At 36.1% G+C, this 18,523-nt stretch overlaps 1 protein-coding gene across 6 annotated transcripts in view; it reads left to right on the top strand.

Annotated features, from left to right (window-relative positions):
- The window catches only part of LOC149802745 (uncharacterized), a 135,141-nt gene that overhangs the window by 45,896 nt on the left and 70,722 nt on the right, over nucleotides 1–18,523 (top strand). For 5 of the 6 annotated variants that reach the window (XM_089952159.1, XM_089952157.1, XM_089952155.1 and 2 more), the window contains exons 4-6: nucleotides 4,713–4,760; nucleotides 14,911–14,958; nucleotides 18,393–18,476. In XM_089952159.1, the coding sequence (XP_089808285.1) occupies nucleotides 4,713–4,760; nucleotides 14,911–14,958; nucleotides 18,393–18,476 (180 nt within the window). The remainder of the gene's footprint in view (nucleotides 1–4,712; nucleotides 4,761–14,910; nucleotides 14,959–18,392; nucleotides 18,477–18,523) is intronic. The other variant, XM_089952158.1, reaches the window with a different exon arrangement.

Here is an 18,523-nt window from a genome sequence, read left to right as displayed (position 1 = left end):
GGAAAGACGACTCGGGCAATTGAATTATTCCGAACGCGGGCAAGTATGATCGTGCTTACACCGACCCATAGACTAGCGCGAGAAATAAAACAACGAAATGTTGACGCCGTTACTTATCACAGCTTTTTTCGATACAGCGGCGGTGAGTGGACTCCTGATCGAATGGGTGAAAAATTTATTCCCGACATTATCATCTGGGATGAGATATGTACTGTTTCGTTAGATACTTTACAAATGTTTCTTGAGTGGTTGCTGCGCGCGAATACAGCGGTAATCATGTGTGGGGACCATGGCCAACCACCACCATTTGTCGGCGAGGGTCCACATGATTGGTTAAGGGGTTTTGTGGACTATTATGAAGAAACCGATACTGATTACCGAGCACTTGATGAACAACTGCGCGAGGTTAAGAAATTAATCAGATTACAGCCGGATAAAATTCAATGTGAAATAATCCGCGAGGTAATTCCGGAAACGCCGTTAAATGAATTCTGGGAAACATGGAGACCAAACGATTTGATTGTAGCGAGTAGAAAGATAGTCAGAGACACACTTCAGCGGAAGTTGTTTGCGTTGCATAAGGAAAAGTTTCCAACGCGTCCAGTGCCGTTATGTTATAGACCCGCGGACACACGGCAGCAGAACATTGAAGTTGAAATCCCGGGCCCGACAGCGTCAGGGACAAAAAAACAAATTCTCGTGCTGAATGATATCGTGCTCGTTGATATCAGCGTCGTCGAGGACGCGCTACGTGCTAATAAATCCCCGTGGACGCTAGGATACGCAACAACAATACATTCCTCGCAGGGACTAACCATCACGGACACAATTGTTTGGATAGTTGATAATCGCATCGAATGGTCGAATCTAGTCTATCTTGCAGTGTCCAGAGTACGAAGGATAAATCAGCTTCGAAGAATTGTTATTGACGAAGCCACCGACGAAGCCGGCGACAAAGTCACCATCGATGCAAGCGTCATTGATAGAAAACTCTCGGGTTACCGCCAACAGGATAAAAAAAAACAGCGGCGTTTTGATATTGATGCCGAATTAATAATCTCGCTACGACAACAACAGAATAATCACTGCGCGAGTTGCAATTGTATAATGAGTTGGCGTTATTCGGATAAAGACACTCGCCAATTTACCGTGGATAGGATCGATAACAGTCTCGGTCATGTCAAAAACAATGTGAGGTTGACCTGTCTTGAGTGTAATAGACGCAACGGCGCTAGTTAAGACCACGCGGGGGTAATTGAGTATCGTTAGGTATCACTTGTAGTTGCTCGCGTGTAAATCCGCGCTGAGGAGCAGTTGAATCCAGTCTATAGATCGGTGGTCTACCAGTTGATCGTGTTATCGTTGATATGTTATGTGTGGTAACACTCCAAATAGGATCGGTAGCCCTTTTTTTACCGCCTTCAAGCTCTCCTGGTTCATATAGATATCTAACAGTGACATCGCCAAGAATCGGCTTAGAAACGCTATTTATTTTTAATTTTCCGGGTATATACTCGTATTTAATCGCGTCGCTGGGCTTCATGTTGATTACTCGGGTAATCTCGTTATTTAACGCTGCAATTACACCTGGCAACCTTTTAACCCATTCACGAGATCGTTTTTCTTGGATGAATTCCTTCGCGTATTGATATCCAAATAACCGTTCAGCGAGAGTCCGATTGAATCGTTCAACAATTGCCTGATCACGATGTAGCGCAGTATGACCTCGTCGTATCGCGACGCTATGATGTTTCAGCGTTGATAAAACAGCGCCGCGAAATTCACTACCAGGATCAACTTGTAATAGATTTGGCCAGCGCAGAGGGCCTCTTCGATAAATTCTTTCAAACGCATCGGCTACTTCAGTTGCTGACTTTGTTTTCAACGGTTCCGCTTGTTTGTATCGACTCGCAACATCAACTACGGTTAGCGCGTATTTGTAACCGTTGTCATGCGGCAGAAATAGTATATCAGCCTGATGAACTTCATTAGGTACGCTGACATCAAAGCGCGAGAAGTTGATTTGTTTAGGCGGTGGTAGATAGATTTGCCATATAGCCTGTTTGGATAACCAATTAGCCGCAGTGGTCTTTGTTACCTTTGCAGCGCTTGCAAGCTTACCAATTGCGGCCTTCCCCTTCCAGTATCCTCTCGGAGAATAATAGATGGATTCCATGTTGTTATTAATTACCAGCGCCCATCATTAATTTACCTTTCATAGCCGATTTTACCAACCATGAAGCCAATTTTTCTTTGACGGATTTATCAGGAATAGCATTTAACGCGTGAATTAATTTTACGTCCGCGATATGACGCTGTTGCAGATCGCTACTTTTGTAAGCAACATCATGAGCATGACACGCCTTATCGATAGCATTTATTGGGTACTCACCGGGTTTGGGTTGATTTTGATCATCGAGTCTGATATCTAATCGTGTTCCGGGGCCACAGTAGCTATATCCTGGGAGGTGTTTTTCTCCTGGATACTTTGCCCACGGGGTTCCGGGGAGTTTTGCCAATTTGGCTGCGATGTCACCTCCTCGCTTTTTTTTAAAACATCTCCGGGTCTAATAGAAATAAATCTAAATTTCTTTGTACCGCATTGTACACACTTGCCAGTAAGGGCCGATCTGTTATTTCTTGTTGTAGCGGTTGTCATATCATTTGTGCCAGTACGTACTCTACACTTCACACAATATAGATCCATAATTTATGTATAGAGATATGAATATAATTGATTTTTCGGCGACTAAAACAAGAGAACCAGTTAAGCATGTTGCAGCGTTACCAAACTCGATCCGGATGATTATCATCGGACCATCTGGATCCGGCAAGACGCAACTGTTACTCAATTTAATAATGAGATGGATGAAGTGGGATAAGTTGTATTTGGTTGCTCCTAGCGTAGATGATCAACGATGCTACGAGGTGTTGAAAGATTTCAACGAGAATGCATCAGCGATCGCTAAAAAAAATGTTATTGAGTTTATTACGGATATCAATGATGCACCGGGTATTGATGATATTGATGGCGACGTTAACAATCTAGTCGTGTACGATGATGTTATGTTAGACAATCAAAAAAACCCAGCTAGGATATTTTCCAGAGGCAGGCATAAAAACACTGACGTGATATATGTCACTCAACGATACACTCAGATTCCAAAAGTAATTAGAGACAACTGTAATATTCTTGCTGTGTTCAACGGCGTTGATACACACACGCTATGAAATATTTGGCAGACATGGTGCGGCGGTGACATGGACTTTAATGTTTTTCGAAACTTTTTTAGTTATGCTCAGTCGACCCCACATGGATTCGTAACGATAAATTTACATGATCCTCGGACACGATATCGTATCGGACTTGACCAAATATTCGGTTAAATTGTAAATAATTTTCATTGTAAATAACTTCTTAGCAGCAGAGGGGGCGATGACATCGACGCGGTCGTCGATGTGCTTACCGGACGCTGACGACGCTGGGGATCGGCGCGCAGAAGGTGTTAATTAAACCAAATGACGACGCGACGATCCCCCAACGACGTCGTCGTTTTTTTTTTACCAGGCGCTGACGACACTAGATCGTTGAGTGCAGAAAGTAATAATTAAGCAAAATAACGATTGGACAAAATGTCCGATTCGCCCCCTCTGCTGCTAAGATTGAGATGACAAGAGTGATTTACAACCTGATACGATATCTAGAATTAGTCATCTTTGTTTCAAAACTTGTTGTATTTTTTTTTTTTTGACAATAAAAAATAGTTTTAAATTCTTGTATAGTCAGTACTTGCATATTTAGCAAAGGTTAATTGACTTTTGCAGTAAGTTTACACTATTATTTTAAAAAATCTGAGGAAACTTGTGCACTGACTTGACAAGAGGCACACCTTGTTCAGCTTCTCTTGAACGCCATAAATTTATCCAATTGTTACAAAGGAAAAGTAATCTTCTGAGATATGGACAATTATATTCCAAATGGCAAGCCACTTCTATTTAAGAAAAAACATCAAGAAACAGAAAACATTGAATTTACAGTAAAATATGAATCATGTGATTATTTTTTGAGCAGCAATTATAGCAGTTACTGCGATGTATATACACAACTTTGAATTAGTTCAGTTCTGACTGCATGTGTACTGCAATGGTCTGAACATTCAATTTATGGGGCTAGAACGTCATTTCATACCAGGATTTTTTTTTCATCACAAGAAAAATTTATTTCTAATAAAATAAAGAATGGATATGGTATTTTTTATACTTCAGATCAGAGCAAGACAATTGTTTCAGAGTATTGAAAAATCTTGGATGAGATTGTCTGATGTTGACTGGCTTGCAGGGTTACTGCTTCTTATCAGCCATGACTATTTCACAATGGGTTGTAGACACTATAATGTGATTGATTTTTGCTAAATTTAGTGAAAGTTTCATTAAGAAGAAATTAATGTTTGAGTTTTATGATTTACAGATTTGACTACATTGTACAGCCTATTGATTTAGTATATGTATATAAATGATTTGTTGGTATGTGTCTTACCTTGTGTTAACTCAAGTATCCAGATTTTGTTTGAATTCAAGCTCTTTTAGGGTAAGCACTTTTAGTGGCAGCTTCTTAATGACTATTTTATTCCATTTTTAGATTGACACTTATTTTAGATGCTAAATTAATTTCTGAATTGAGCATGTATATGAATGATTCTTTATTTTTTTAGCTGCTGTAACAACAAAAACTAAAGTACCAGATGTCAGTTCAACTGCAGGTAAATAATGCACATAAACTGAAATAAAATATTTCACAATAAACAAACTGAAGAGGAGCAGAGATTATTTCAGTTTCTCAGCATTTTTTCTAATGTTGCCTCGAGGGAACAATAAGTATCTGAAAGTATCCCAGTCCCAAGTCTTGTACATGTTTGATATTCTTAATTTCATTTGTAGATTGTAATGGTTTGATTTGAAAAAGTCCTTAGTATCTAGTTTTAAATTCAATTTGCCTTTGCAGTAATCTTAGTTTATCTTTTGTCTTTTATCTATCTCTTTTTCTGCTATGGAGAACTTACAGAATGGAGCATATCAGAAGTGTGTGTATGATGGTTAGGAGAATTCTTCATTTTCACAGCATTTTGTCTGCTTTTATCTAAAGGGAACAATACAATACACTCTTGCAAGTATTTGTTTCCTCATGTTTTCTGGTAAGTGTCCTAATTCCATTCATCTTTGCCTCATGACCATGCACCTTGGGTGGTAAGTAGGTAAATACTTATAAATCACCACCATGCCTCAGCAGGCACTCCTTTGTAGCTCCACCATGGACAAGTGGTCAACATTACAGAGTAACATTTGAACAATAAATGAGAACTGCCTTACAAAGATTGAGATGACAAGAGTGATTTACAATCAGATACCATATCTAGAATTAGTCATCTTTGTTTCAAAATTTAAGTTTATTTTTGACAATAAAAAATAGTTTTAAATTCTTGTATAGTCAGTACTTGCATATTTAGGAAAGATTAATTGACTGTTGCAGTATGTTTACACTATTACTTTATTTAAAAAATTTGAGGAAACTTGTGCACTGACTTGACAAGAGGCACGCCTTGTTCAGCTTCTCTTGAACACCATAAATTTATCCAATTGTTACAAAGGCAAAGTACTCTGCTGAGATATGGACAATTATATTCCAAAGGCAAGCCACTTCTATTTAAGAAAAAACACCAAGAAACAGAAAACATTGAATTTAAAGAAAAATGTGAATCAGGGCTGTTCCTGTAAAACATATATCCCCCCGGGGACGGCACTTCGAAAAAACTTCTGTTGGAGGTTGTGTTTCAAACTATTTTGATTCTGACAGTGGAAGGTTGGTTAGGAAAATCACTTCTGTTGTGGGTTGTGTTAACAAAATGATAAATTGCTGGTGGGGTTGTCAGAAAAAAAACCCAATATATATTTAAAATTGCATCTAACCCCCTCCTATCGGTCGAACGTGAATAAAACATTGGGTCTGACATATAGTCCTACGACCTGACGGCTAAATTAGCAGTGCTCCTTGAGCACATACACACCTGGGAGATGTGGCACTAATTCCATCCCCCAGGAACATTTAGCATCCCGCTGTGGGGGAATAAACACGTCACACATGCCCTTCTGGGCGCACGCGACGTAAATCCAATCAATCAATCAATCAATCAGTGCCAGTACACGCGAGTGCACGTAATTTGTACAAATTCGCGTACTTTTAAAGCAGTGATATGCGTTCAGCAAATTATGGCAACGTCACAGATATAAAAAAATGTGCTTTGCGCAGTATGCAATTTTTATTAAACTTTTAACTTTAAAAGTGCATTTGGTGACTCACAGCACTTGATGCGACATCCAGATATCCGGATACTTCAGTTCGACATGAATGGCTGTTAAACTAAATTTGATTGGCTCATTTGGCCCTGGAACAAGCATTAATACTTGCCGCCATATATAACCTATCTTGTGCTTAAAAATGACGTTAAACCCTACAACAACAACAACAAGCATTTTATGGTAGTTTTAGCCTTACTTTCATCATGAAAGTTTTACAAATGCATGTTTCGAATAAGTGCCACACAGCAAACCAAAATGGCTGAATCAGAACATTGTTTGTCTTTAGACGACGTTTTCAGTCGGCAAATACTGGCTGGTGATAGCTATGATGACAATGAATTTCATGTATATCTGTCTGTTGGATATTGGGAAAATGTCACTGGAAATACCAGTGATTTTGAGCCCAAAATTGATGTTGAGTGCAAGTCCGATGTACGTGTTGGATGGACAATATGCCGGTTATATTTATTCAAGATACCCATGTCTGAACAAGCAGACTATGGGAATGTTGGACTTAAAACCCTAATACAGCATTATGGAAGAAAAAAATCTGGCATAAGAGGCAGTAAAGCACTGATTTAAAGAAGTGAATCTTTGGCAAAGTTCATGTTAGTGAAAACTGACAGGTATCAGAAATGTTTATAATCATGTGTATTTGGACGCCGATTTTTTTATTTCGGTGGGCGATAAAATTCAAAGACTTGCCAGTCCTGCTTCAGTCACCTGCATAGTGGGGAAAATGTGTTCATCAGTTAGCTGTGCTGATATTTACAATGACAGAATTTAGTGGCTGAAAGCCCCCCCACCCCCCAAATCGTCACCATTATAAGAGTACATCAAAACATGCTGCTATAGCTGAGCGTCAAGATGAAAGGCTTTGACTGGCAGCTGGGTGGGAAAATCTACTGATATTTACATTGCTTGAATTCAGAGGCAGAAAGACCCAGAGATGTACCTGTGGTCATTTATAACAGTACATCAAATAAACAACTTTAGCTTTCATTATTGTGTTCATTTCCGAGTGTAACGGAATAAGCAGTGCACGTGACCTCAGAGTCATAACATGTTGAGACTTGAATGAGTATTTTGGGGTTCAACGGCAAACTGAGGAAGATTGTAATGAGATTCAGGAGAGTGCTAAAGTTGCTAGAACTGATAGTTTGGAAGGTACATTAGCCAAGTGTAAGAAAGTGTGTGATGCCTAGCTTAGTGCTTTGAATAAGACCTTCCTTGGATCAAAAAAATTCAGACTCACTGTGATGGACAAACAAGAGCTGTGTCAGTGTTATAAAGATTGTAGAAATTAAACTCTATGGTAACCAATAGTTCTTATAATTTGCTTAGTTTTCTGGGAGGGGACTGCAACTTTTGCTGGTGGGACTCAAATTTTTACCAAAATGGGAGCCATGGACTCTTTAGTTTTAAAATCCTAACGAGACCTCTGGTTCAAAACTTTTCTTTTTGGAACAGAGATATCCAAGAGAGAATACCCTTGGGGCCATACCTGTGAGATGTTGAAAATTGCACAACCACAAAGAATAGTAACTTGTTCAAGCTAGTTATGCATATGCGTTTCAGACAGCAGGCAATGAAAGGAGTTCACAGCACAGAATAATATTCGTACACAGAGGAGGAGGATCATATTAAATTCAGAAACATTTAACAGATTAATGCTCATAGGGAACATCAGAGAATCCCCATACAACATAGTGTGTGTAGATCTCTAGTTGGCAGAACCACTGTGGCAACAAAAGAATAAATAGACAAACTTTTATATCATGCAGATGTATGACCAAATGAAGTACATGCTCTATATGTGCAAAAATTAAATGACATTAAACATAAGAGACTGACTGATCTGTGTAAACTCAAAGCAAGATGGATAAAATTTGTCCTGTTTGTGTTCGGTTCTTCCTATGTATATTTTGATCATGGTGGTATTTTCTGCAAACCTTTTGGCACTTGGTTCCGAGACATCATTTGGTATTTGTATTACAAATTGGATAACTAAAAAAGTCTATTATCTAGTACACTACATTTTAAAGCAGCATCATTAACTAATGATGAAATTGATAAAAAAATACTTGATGTCATTCAGATATATGGATTCTTTACTACACTACTAATCTGTTCATCCTGATTCTTTTTTTACCATATCCTTTAGTCTTACTGGTACCAGTGCTTTTAATAAAATTGTAACTTCTATTTTCTTGCAATCTAAATATTTGTAATGATGTGTTATTGTCAAAAGGTAAAATGTGTTTAGTGTTGTAAAATCTAAAACTATTAATTAGCAAGGGACTGAAGTAAAAAGTGGGCAGAAATTGTTGCCATAATTACAAAGTTGTTAGAAACAACAGATTAGTTGTACAAAATGTATTTTGCAAAGTTGTAGAACTCTCGCTCGTATTGTCACCACATATTCTACTTAAATAATATCATTATTTCTGTATATTCCTATCAGTATTTTCCCAGTGGTAGTAATTTTCTGATCTGATGTTGTTCATTTCTTGCGCAATTTTTACACATCAAGAATTCTCACAGTATCATTAAAAAACAATGTAATCTGCACCAAATTGAATTGTTTGAGAAGAAATTAATTTTTTTAACCCAAAAATCACTGAAGGTACGAGTTCTTGCATTAAAGTCTCACATTAAATAACATTTGAAGTAGCCACGATAGTTGTTTAGGATGCAACTGTACTAATTTCACCTTTGGTACATCCAAATCTTGAATGTGATGGAGGAACATAGCTCCAAAATAAACACATCAATTTTAGAACCTGTTCATTGACAATGAATCAAGTATCTGAGTCCAACTGAATTGTTAGAAATTTTTAAATTCTTTTGACATCGTAATTAGCTGTCAAATATGGAGTAAGTCTATGGTCTTTCTGCCATCCCAACCAAGACCCCACCACAACCATGTGACCATGCCCGATGACATCACAGTAATAATCGCTATACAACTAGAGATGATATCTCTTCGAGAATTTTTATTTCAGTAGAGCCTTAACAGAGTGGAACAGTAAAAGAGAGTGACAGATATTTAAGTGTTAGGGAGATATTTAACAATGGTTATTCCTCCCGCCACCACGTCTTCATTGGAGATAACACACACACAAAACTTAGAGTAAAACCTGAAATCCTGGCAGCATCCCTGCAGGGGAGATAATTTGACTATTCGATTTTATTGGTCTCTGGTTATCCCATGGTATTAATGTTACTTGAACATTATCTTACAGTGTGTCCAGTCAGCATGGTTGAAAAATGCTTACAACCATTGAGAGTTGTTAAAGGACTCACATTATTACAGATGTGAAAGAATGAGAACCATACTATAAATCAGTGTAGATAAAATAGAGTATACACCTCTCCCTCGATAACTCGTGCACAACGGGGTCCACAAACATGGGCTGCACTATAAGCGAGGCGCGAGTTACCAAGGGACCTCCAAAAAGTGAGAAAACCGTCTTGGGGGGGGAGTCGCATTAGGGAACTTGGCTGTTTAATGACTGAATCCTCATTTTACAATCACGACAATAATAATTTTTAATAATGCGCTCTTTCTAATGAAGTTGTTTACATTATTCTGTTTAAATAACATTTGTTTCTTCAAAATATCCAACATATGAAAGATCGTTCCAACTGGTTTGAACAACCATTACGTGCACGCGAAAAATCTGTGTATTGCGTCACTGTTTTTTGTTTTCTTGATGAGTCTGGTTCCCATAGTGGAGTTTAATAGAATCTTGCCAAATTGTTAGTCCATAATTTGGGAACTAGACTAACTGTTGATACACCACCAAACAAGATTCCTTTTTTTAAAAAAAAACATGCGACATTTATTTCGTGACACATCTACGTCGAAACTCAATTTTTTTTTGTTCAGTTAGTACAGTGTTAATGTCATGATTTCATTGGAAATAATAATGAAATTTCTTATCATCCCTGAGGATATCTCTGAATGCCAGTTCAAAAATTCTCTGAAACTTGCTTGCTCATAAATGGTCCGTATCTATGAAATCAAGCTCTATATTTTACGAGGTATTCATTTCGCTTAGCTGCCTTGTTATCTTTGATCACAGTTATGAGTCGGTTAATTTAAGGTAGTTTCTGTTACATACACAATAACGTTTATTACAGTGTTCGATTGATCAAATGAAGTGAGTTCACCCGACATACGACCGAGGCTGCTAGATTTTAAGTTAGTCAGATTTTTGTGCCCTTTAACTTTTCTTTTATTCCACCTCATTTTTTTGTATTATTCAAAAGACATAATTAACGTGATAATACAAAGGGGGCCAGCTTTTAATTCAGTGCAACAATACAACAAATACTTCCGCAAGTCAGTTATCAAAACACGGTCGGCACTTAATTAGGTTCTCAAAAAAACTCGTGGACATAGCTGTTACGGTAGATTGACGCATTTTACGTTTAATTACAAGAGGACACATTACATTTATGACAATTACACTTAAAAGGAACTAAAAGATGGAACTAGAACACAAATTTCAATTGATAAAAAAAATTATTTTATTTGTATTTATTTATTAAAGTACTGCCTCCACTCGGTGTAAGTGACATTTTCATTGATCGAAATTTCCTTACGTATCATTAATTGCGGTGTACTAGGAATGTTGTTTGGAAAGAAAATGTAAAAAATTGTATGAGCTACTTTTAAATTTGATATTTCATAGTGTTGATTAAAATTTCCAGGGCCTATCTATCGTTTTCAACGATAAAACGAGCGATAGATCAAAGTTTCAGTTACCAATTTTGATCGTGATTTTCTTCAAGTTCAATAAATATGGATACATTTTTGTGGTATTTTGGTTTTAAAAAATGGGATCCACGGCCTGACACCGCGTTATAAGCGGGTTCGCGAGTTATCAGGGCGCGAGTTATTGAGGGGGTGGTGTATATGGGTTTGACTGCCCCTGATTGGTTGATAATGAAAGTAATATTTTAGTAAAAACAATATTTTGAGACCTTGTCTTACTCGTAACTGAAGAAAGTGAGGGACATTGTTTTATTAACATAATTTCCGTCCCTTTACAGACCTGAGTTTGGATGACTCATTACTGAAATCAGCAGCTGACTCTTTGGTGCAGTATAGGAAGCAAACATTTCAAATTTGTATAGATCCAGAAAATGATGCGGCTGTTATGGTTTTCTTTTCACAAAAGCTGTCGTCATAGATGTGTCTATACTGATACAAATTTGATCACGAGCACTCGAAATTTTAAGTTACTGAATTTTAATATCATGGTGTTTGCACAGGTTTACAGTGGGAACTGAATTAGTACAGAGAGTCCTGAACTCTTGAGTTTTGTGCAGAAATATGGAATCCAAGCAGATTACATCCAGAAGTATAGAGGTTTTCAGTCTTGAATTTAGTCTCCCCGTTGCGTTTCACACTGATATGCATATTCACAGAACATTTGTATAGTAGTAGGAAAAGTAAGTGAGAAATTTAGATACATATCATAAACAAGACAAACAGTATATGGGGGGAGAAGATCATAAGAACAGGCTGGAATGGAGAAATATAATAACAACAATAATGAGTAGAAGTGTGCCTCTTTTTTGATGTGTGCAACATTATTTTCTTAGCTTCAGTAAGAAATTTCATCAAAAGGAAAACAATAAAGAATGTACAGTTAACTAAACCAATATCAATTTAGCTACTTAAAAGATGTATCAAATCAATTTTAACCTTCTGGTCTGTTTCTGTCCATTCTGGTGATATGTCCACTGAATCAGTATGGTTGGAAAAATATTTGGCAAATTTAAAAATTTAAAAACCTTTGGCAGATTATGATTATACACTACTTCTGCCTGAGAGATGTGAATAATTTTATTTCTTGGTTTGTTGATTGTGGTTGTTGCTCAATTCAAATGCATCGTTGAAAAACATTGATGCATCCTCATACTTTGTTAGAAATATTTATTAAAGATGCGTATATCCAGATATTGGTGAATATAGCTTGAATAAGTTATAACAGTTCTAGTTGGAACAATGAACATTGTTAGAGAAAATTTAAGTGAGCTAAAATGTAAACTTTTCGGCATTGTGTGATGCAGGATTGCTCAAGACTTTTCCATCTCATATGCTCACCATGAAAAATCCATTTGTCCCAACTGATGATGACTTTTAGGTAACTGTCAGAAAGGCATAATTGACGATATTCAAAGGTCTACAAAAATTACTCGAGTCAAAAGTTATACACTCATACAGCTGTGGCAAAATGATTGACTAGTACCTTTGCTGCTGTTGCCACAGTTGATTCATTGGTTGATTTAGTTTGGTTTGATTTGTTTTTTTGTGTGGATATTTTAACAATATATTCGATGCAGGAAGAACTCCGAAAGACCACCAACCTAAATTGGTTGATCTGTGACACAAACTCACTCTGAGATGTGCAAGTGATGTAAAAGCAAGCACCTTAGTACACTTGGGCACATGGAGCCTCTGTTGATTTGACATTTATCTCCAACAGCCGAAGTCATTTAGACATGAGATCTCGGGTTTCGGTAGATCATTATGGCCTTTACACCATTTTCAGATGAAGAGAATCTATAAATGGCAGCCAGTTTTACTGCTGAAGAAAATCCAAGTCTTTTTGAGGCACCAGACACCACTTATGTAGAACCACTGACCTTCCACAAGTAACTGGCTACATTCTCATTTACACATTGGAGGCAAGCAATCACATGACAAGCATCTTGTACCACTGCCATGGAAGCACCTCAGATCTGTATCACAAGACAAGCATCTTATACCACTCTGCCATGAAAGCCCCTCAGGCTATAGGTATAAGTCTCATATGAAAGACTAGAAATGGGAGATAGAACCTGTGACAACTGGATTGAAAGTGCAGAATGTTACTGCTTGGCCATCAATGATGATGATGATGCTGTTGACAATACAGTTAACTGCAATGACATTGATTTTATGAGTACTCTGGGAAAAATGATTCCTTGACTTTCATCCATTTTTTAAAATCTAACTTATGATATATAAAAAATGTCTTACTTGCTATATTTTTTTAATAACTTTATATTAGTCTTGCAACAAGGCATACAAATAAGACATCGGTAACTGAAAAAGATGTTCTTACAAGAAATGATGTAGTGTAAAAGTAGACAGAAATAATGCAACATCACTTTCACAGGCATCAGTGGGTTTTTTCTGACACATCATGTATTAGAAGTTTTCCAAAACATTTACTGAAAAAAATAATAACAAGGAATCATAGAATCTGACCACACATTTAAAGCAATACAAGATTTAACTATTATTCTAATCAAAAGCAGCATGCCTGAGAACAAAGAAAAATAGCAAGATATAGTGATCACTTTAGTAAACACAGTTTAGTAAGGATACAAATTCATGATTTCTGTATTAGAATAGAAATATCTATTATAAAATCTGTATTCATGGATGTTAAATTAGTAGGTATTAAGGGACTGATCATTGACATCTACAGATAATAAGCCACCATGAAAATTTGTGATTTCACAGTATCAGAGATATACTTGGCTGACAGACAAACAAACAAAAGGACAAAAGATTGATTATAATGAATGAATACAAATAAAAAGATGCAGTAGATTATATGATCTATGAGAATTGAGTAGATTACCTCCAGCCAGCTGTCATTTAAATCGCTTCTGTCCCCAACCCAATATTAAAATCGCTTCTGCCCACTAACCCATAGCCAGAAATGATGTTTAAAAAATATGCTTCTCTAGGGGGCAGTGTTTTTCAATTAAAACACTCCTGACGGTGGATCATAATGTTTTTTTTATTGCTTCTGTTGTGGGTTGGTTGAATTTGAAAGTGCCTTCTCCCCGGGGGTTTATGTTTTGCTTGAACAGCCCTCATGTGATTATATCTTAAGCAGCGATTATAGCAGTCACTGGGATGTATATACACAACTTTGAATTAGTTCAGTTCTGACTGCATGTGTACTGCAAGGGTCTGAACATTCAATTTATGGGGCAAGAATGTCCTTTCAGACCAGGATATATTTATTTCATCACAAGAAAAATCTATTTCTAATAAAATAAAGAATGGATATGGTATATTTTATACTTCACATCAGAGCAAGACAATTGTTTCCAAGCATTGAAAAATCTTGGATGAGATTGTCTGATGTTGACTGGCTTGCAGAGTTACTGCTTCTTATCAGCCATGACTATTTCACAGTGGGTTGTAGACACTATAATGTGATTGATTTTTGCTAAATTTAGTGAAAGTTTCATTAACAATACATTAATGTTTGAGTTTTATGATTTACAGATTTGACTACATTGTACAGCCTATTGACTTAGTACTATATGCACATAAATGATTTGTTGGTATGTGTCTTACCTTGTGTTAACTCAAGTATCCAGATTTTGTTTGAATTCAAGCTCTTTTACGGTAAACACTTTTTAGTGGCAGCTTCTTAATGACTATTTTATTCCATTTTTAGATTGACACTTATTTTAGCTGCTAAATTGATTCCTGAATTGAGCATGTACATGAATGATTCTTTATTTTTTTAGCTGCTGTAACAACAAAAACTAAAGTACCAGATGTCAGTTCAACTGCAGGTAAATAATGCACATAAACTGAAATAAAATATTTCACAATAAACAAACTGAAGAGGAGCAGAGATTATTTCAGTTTCTCAGCATTTTTTCTAATGTCGTCTCGAGGGAACAATAAGTATCTGAAAGTATCCCAGTCCCAAGTCTTGTACATGTTTGATATTCTTAATTTCATTTGTAGATTGTAATGGTTTGATTTGAAAAAGTAATCTTCTGAGATATGGACAATTATATTCCAAATGGCAAGCCACTTCTATTTAAGAAAAAAACACCAAGAAACAGAAAACATTGAATTTACAGTAAAATATGAATCATGTGATTGATTATTCCTTAAGCAGCATTTATAGCAGTCACTGGGATGTATATACACAACTTTGAATTAGTTCAGTTCTGACTGCATATGTACTACAAGGGTCTGAACATTTAATTTATGCGGCTAGAATGTCATTTCAGACCAAGATATTTTTTTTCATCACAAGGAAAATTTATTTCTAATAAAATAAAGAATGGATATGGTATTTTTATACTTCAGATCAGAGCAAGACAATTGTTTCCAAGCATTGAAAAATCTTGAATGAGATTGTCTGATGTTGACTGGCTTGCAGAGTTACTGCTTCTTATCAGCCTTGACTATTTCACAATGGGTTGTGGACACTATAGTGTGATTGATTTTTGCCAAAGTTAGCAAGACAATTGTTTCCAAGTATTTTACCACCCCACCCCACTCCACCCCATCCATAGAAATTAAATAGTAACTCCCCAATAAAGACTTCACTTAAGCAGACGTTCCACAGAAATCAAAGTAGTGACCATTTTGAACAGTTATTAATACTGACATTGGTTAGCCTAAGAATGTTTTAAATTTCAGCCTGAGAAAGACGATTTTCTATCATATGTTGTCATCTGACTTGGCACTTTGTATTTAACAGCCCCAGTTACACTGCTGTAATTAACAATGTTTGATAATTGTTTGAAATTAATATTATCTCAACTTAAATCCCTCGTGTGGGAGCCATATATTTATGGATGAGGTCACCAAACTCGGTATGTGGATGCTATATTTTTAAGGTAGATAATAATGACATCTTTGGATATCATATCTTGGTCAATCATTAGTGTGTGCTAATATCAGAGATATAGTACAAGCTATAAACCAATAGATTAGGTCTTTGCATAATTGTCAAAGTACATCAGTGAAAGCAACATTACAGCAGGCTTATTTGACCTGGAAAGTCTGTTGTCAGTAGTGGACATTGATGTAAACAATGTGTGTGGAAATGTAGAGTTATAAAAATGATGAGTTTGTCAAATTTGAGAATTCATTTTTTGCTGGAGTATACTGGAGGTTTATCACATGTTATGTGTTATCAGCTATTGATTTGCATGTCCTATGACATGGCCATCCCATTCAGTAACAAGTTTATTAATGAGTCTTTAATATACAGAGCCTTTTCTCATTATTGGGGGATACATTGCACAACCTGGAATGATAACTATAACAAGCTTGAAAGGGACCAACCATTCATTTTTAAGGGGTGTCCAGTTTCTGGCTCCATGGTATTTCTTCATTGCCTAGCCAGATTAAAAAAGAGAAAGAGAAAGCATGAAACTCTTCTTGTGTTATAAAGTTGTACCTGTTCTGCTTCTTGCTCAGTCCCTAAACAGTGAAGTTGAAAAGGAAATAGACTGGAGAATGATAGAGAGATTATCTGCTATTTATTGAACCCACTCTTACCACATCAAAATGTGACTATGGAATCTAATAATCAACACCTTCTTTCAGTAGCTGAACACATTCATTCAGTAGCTGAACCTTGGACCTGATGGAAATCTTTTTTATCTATTTTACTGGACTAGTTTCAGAAGTAGGTCAGTGACATAGAGAGGTGAATCTATTTTGTTCCATTTTAATTTTCCTAAAATGTTTGACAACTAAAAAATGTAATGAAAAAAGTCTGCCCATATAAAATTGCATATGAAATAAAATTTGATGTTCTATTGCACCTGGATTCAATATACACAGCAAGGGAAAAAATGTTTGATCTGATTATTAAGATTTCAAAAACAAATTGAGTCCATATGTTAAAAACTAAAAGGTCTTGAATGAAAATGTAATCCATGAACAGTTCTCAATAAGTTCAGTGATGGAAAAAATATACTGCTATAACTAATGTCATAGACTAACATTTAAATACTTACTAGGTAATAAATAAATGCACTGCTCTTCTTTACAGAATAATTTTCTGTGAGGAAAACTGCTTAGCCTTGGCAGCAATGCATATTTTTAGAATAATAAATCACAGTTGTTTAAATTTCTGACTCCTTCAATTTTAAAACTTTGCTTGTAAATAAATTCCTCAAATTAAATATGATAAATTTTTCACAGAAAGTTTTAATAAAAATGGTTTATTTTAAATTTGATATGCACACAAATTCATATTATGGTTTATATTATATGAAACATAACTACCTGCAATTCAGTAAGGTTCCCATGTGAAGTTAGCATTTGTACATTTCAGCATGGCCCAACACTAAAGTTAGACTTGTTTGGTTTTCAGTGTTTATCACCTTGAAAAACAGCTTTTTCATTATCAAAATACTTTTAAATAAAATACAGTTCAATCCAAAGCTTGCAATGTCTACCTGCAAAATTTCATGCACACTAATTATTCTGTGGTTTACCTGGACCCAGTCATAATCTGCTAAACTTGTTGCTGAGAAATCTGTTTCATTTAAGATATTTTTGGCAGGTTGCAAGTAATTGAAAACCTCACAATTCAAAATCTTTGATTCAGAATCAGTGAAAAGGAATTTAATAAATGCCAGTACCCTGATTAATATTGACTTTCAGACCCCTCATTATATCTGCACCTGCACTTAAAATAATACCTGACAGCCAATGTTGCTTGCATACATGTGTACTGGATACAAGCTCCAAACTAATGGATGTGATAATATTGCTGTAGCTGATGATATTATATTAAAAACTTCCAGATACTCATATCAACATAGGGTTTTCTACATGAAGTCCTCTAATAGTCTCTACTTTTCCTAAATGAAAATGGTGCCAATCTTACATCCAGTATGGCTGCTACAGTGGCTAATTTTAAATATTGTTCAAGAATGTCAGTGGTTTAAACACTCTGCAGTTAACAAAAAGAAATGGTGTTACCTTCACTTCCTTGGAATTCCTTTGAGAGAGTAGACTATCAGACCTTTCAAGGAACTCATGCTTATGTTGCCTTTTATTCTTTTCAGAGTGTAGCATGAAATGCAGAATGAACTGTTAATGGTAACTTCATACTCAGCTACTTTGTGTTCAGTATTTGCGTACATAGATTAGACAAGGTCCCATTCTTACATTCTTCTCGATGTATGTTTCTTATTTCTCAGCTGAGTGAGTAAATGGATGTTTTTTAACCAATTTATTTTTGCAGAATCCAAGCGGAAGGAACAAGTGGTTGCAACAGTCACAAATTCAACATCAGTACAGTTGCAACAATCAACTTCAGCTTCAGAAGGTAATTATTTTGCATATGGTATGACCATGATTGGAGAGATCATGCAG

This window comes from Sinohyriopsis cumingii, chromosome 3, assembly GCF_028554795.1.
Source record: "Sinohyriopsis cumingii isolate HCF-2022 chromosome 3, ASM2855479v2, whole genome shotgun sequence".
In the NCBI taxonomy this organism is placed as follows: domain Eukaryota; kingdom Metazoa; phylum Mollusca; class Bivalvia; order Unionida; family Unionidae; genus Sinohyriopsis; species Sinohyriopsis cumingii.
This window is presented reverse-complemented; position numbering and strand designations above follow the sequence as displayed.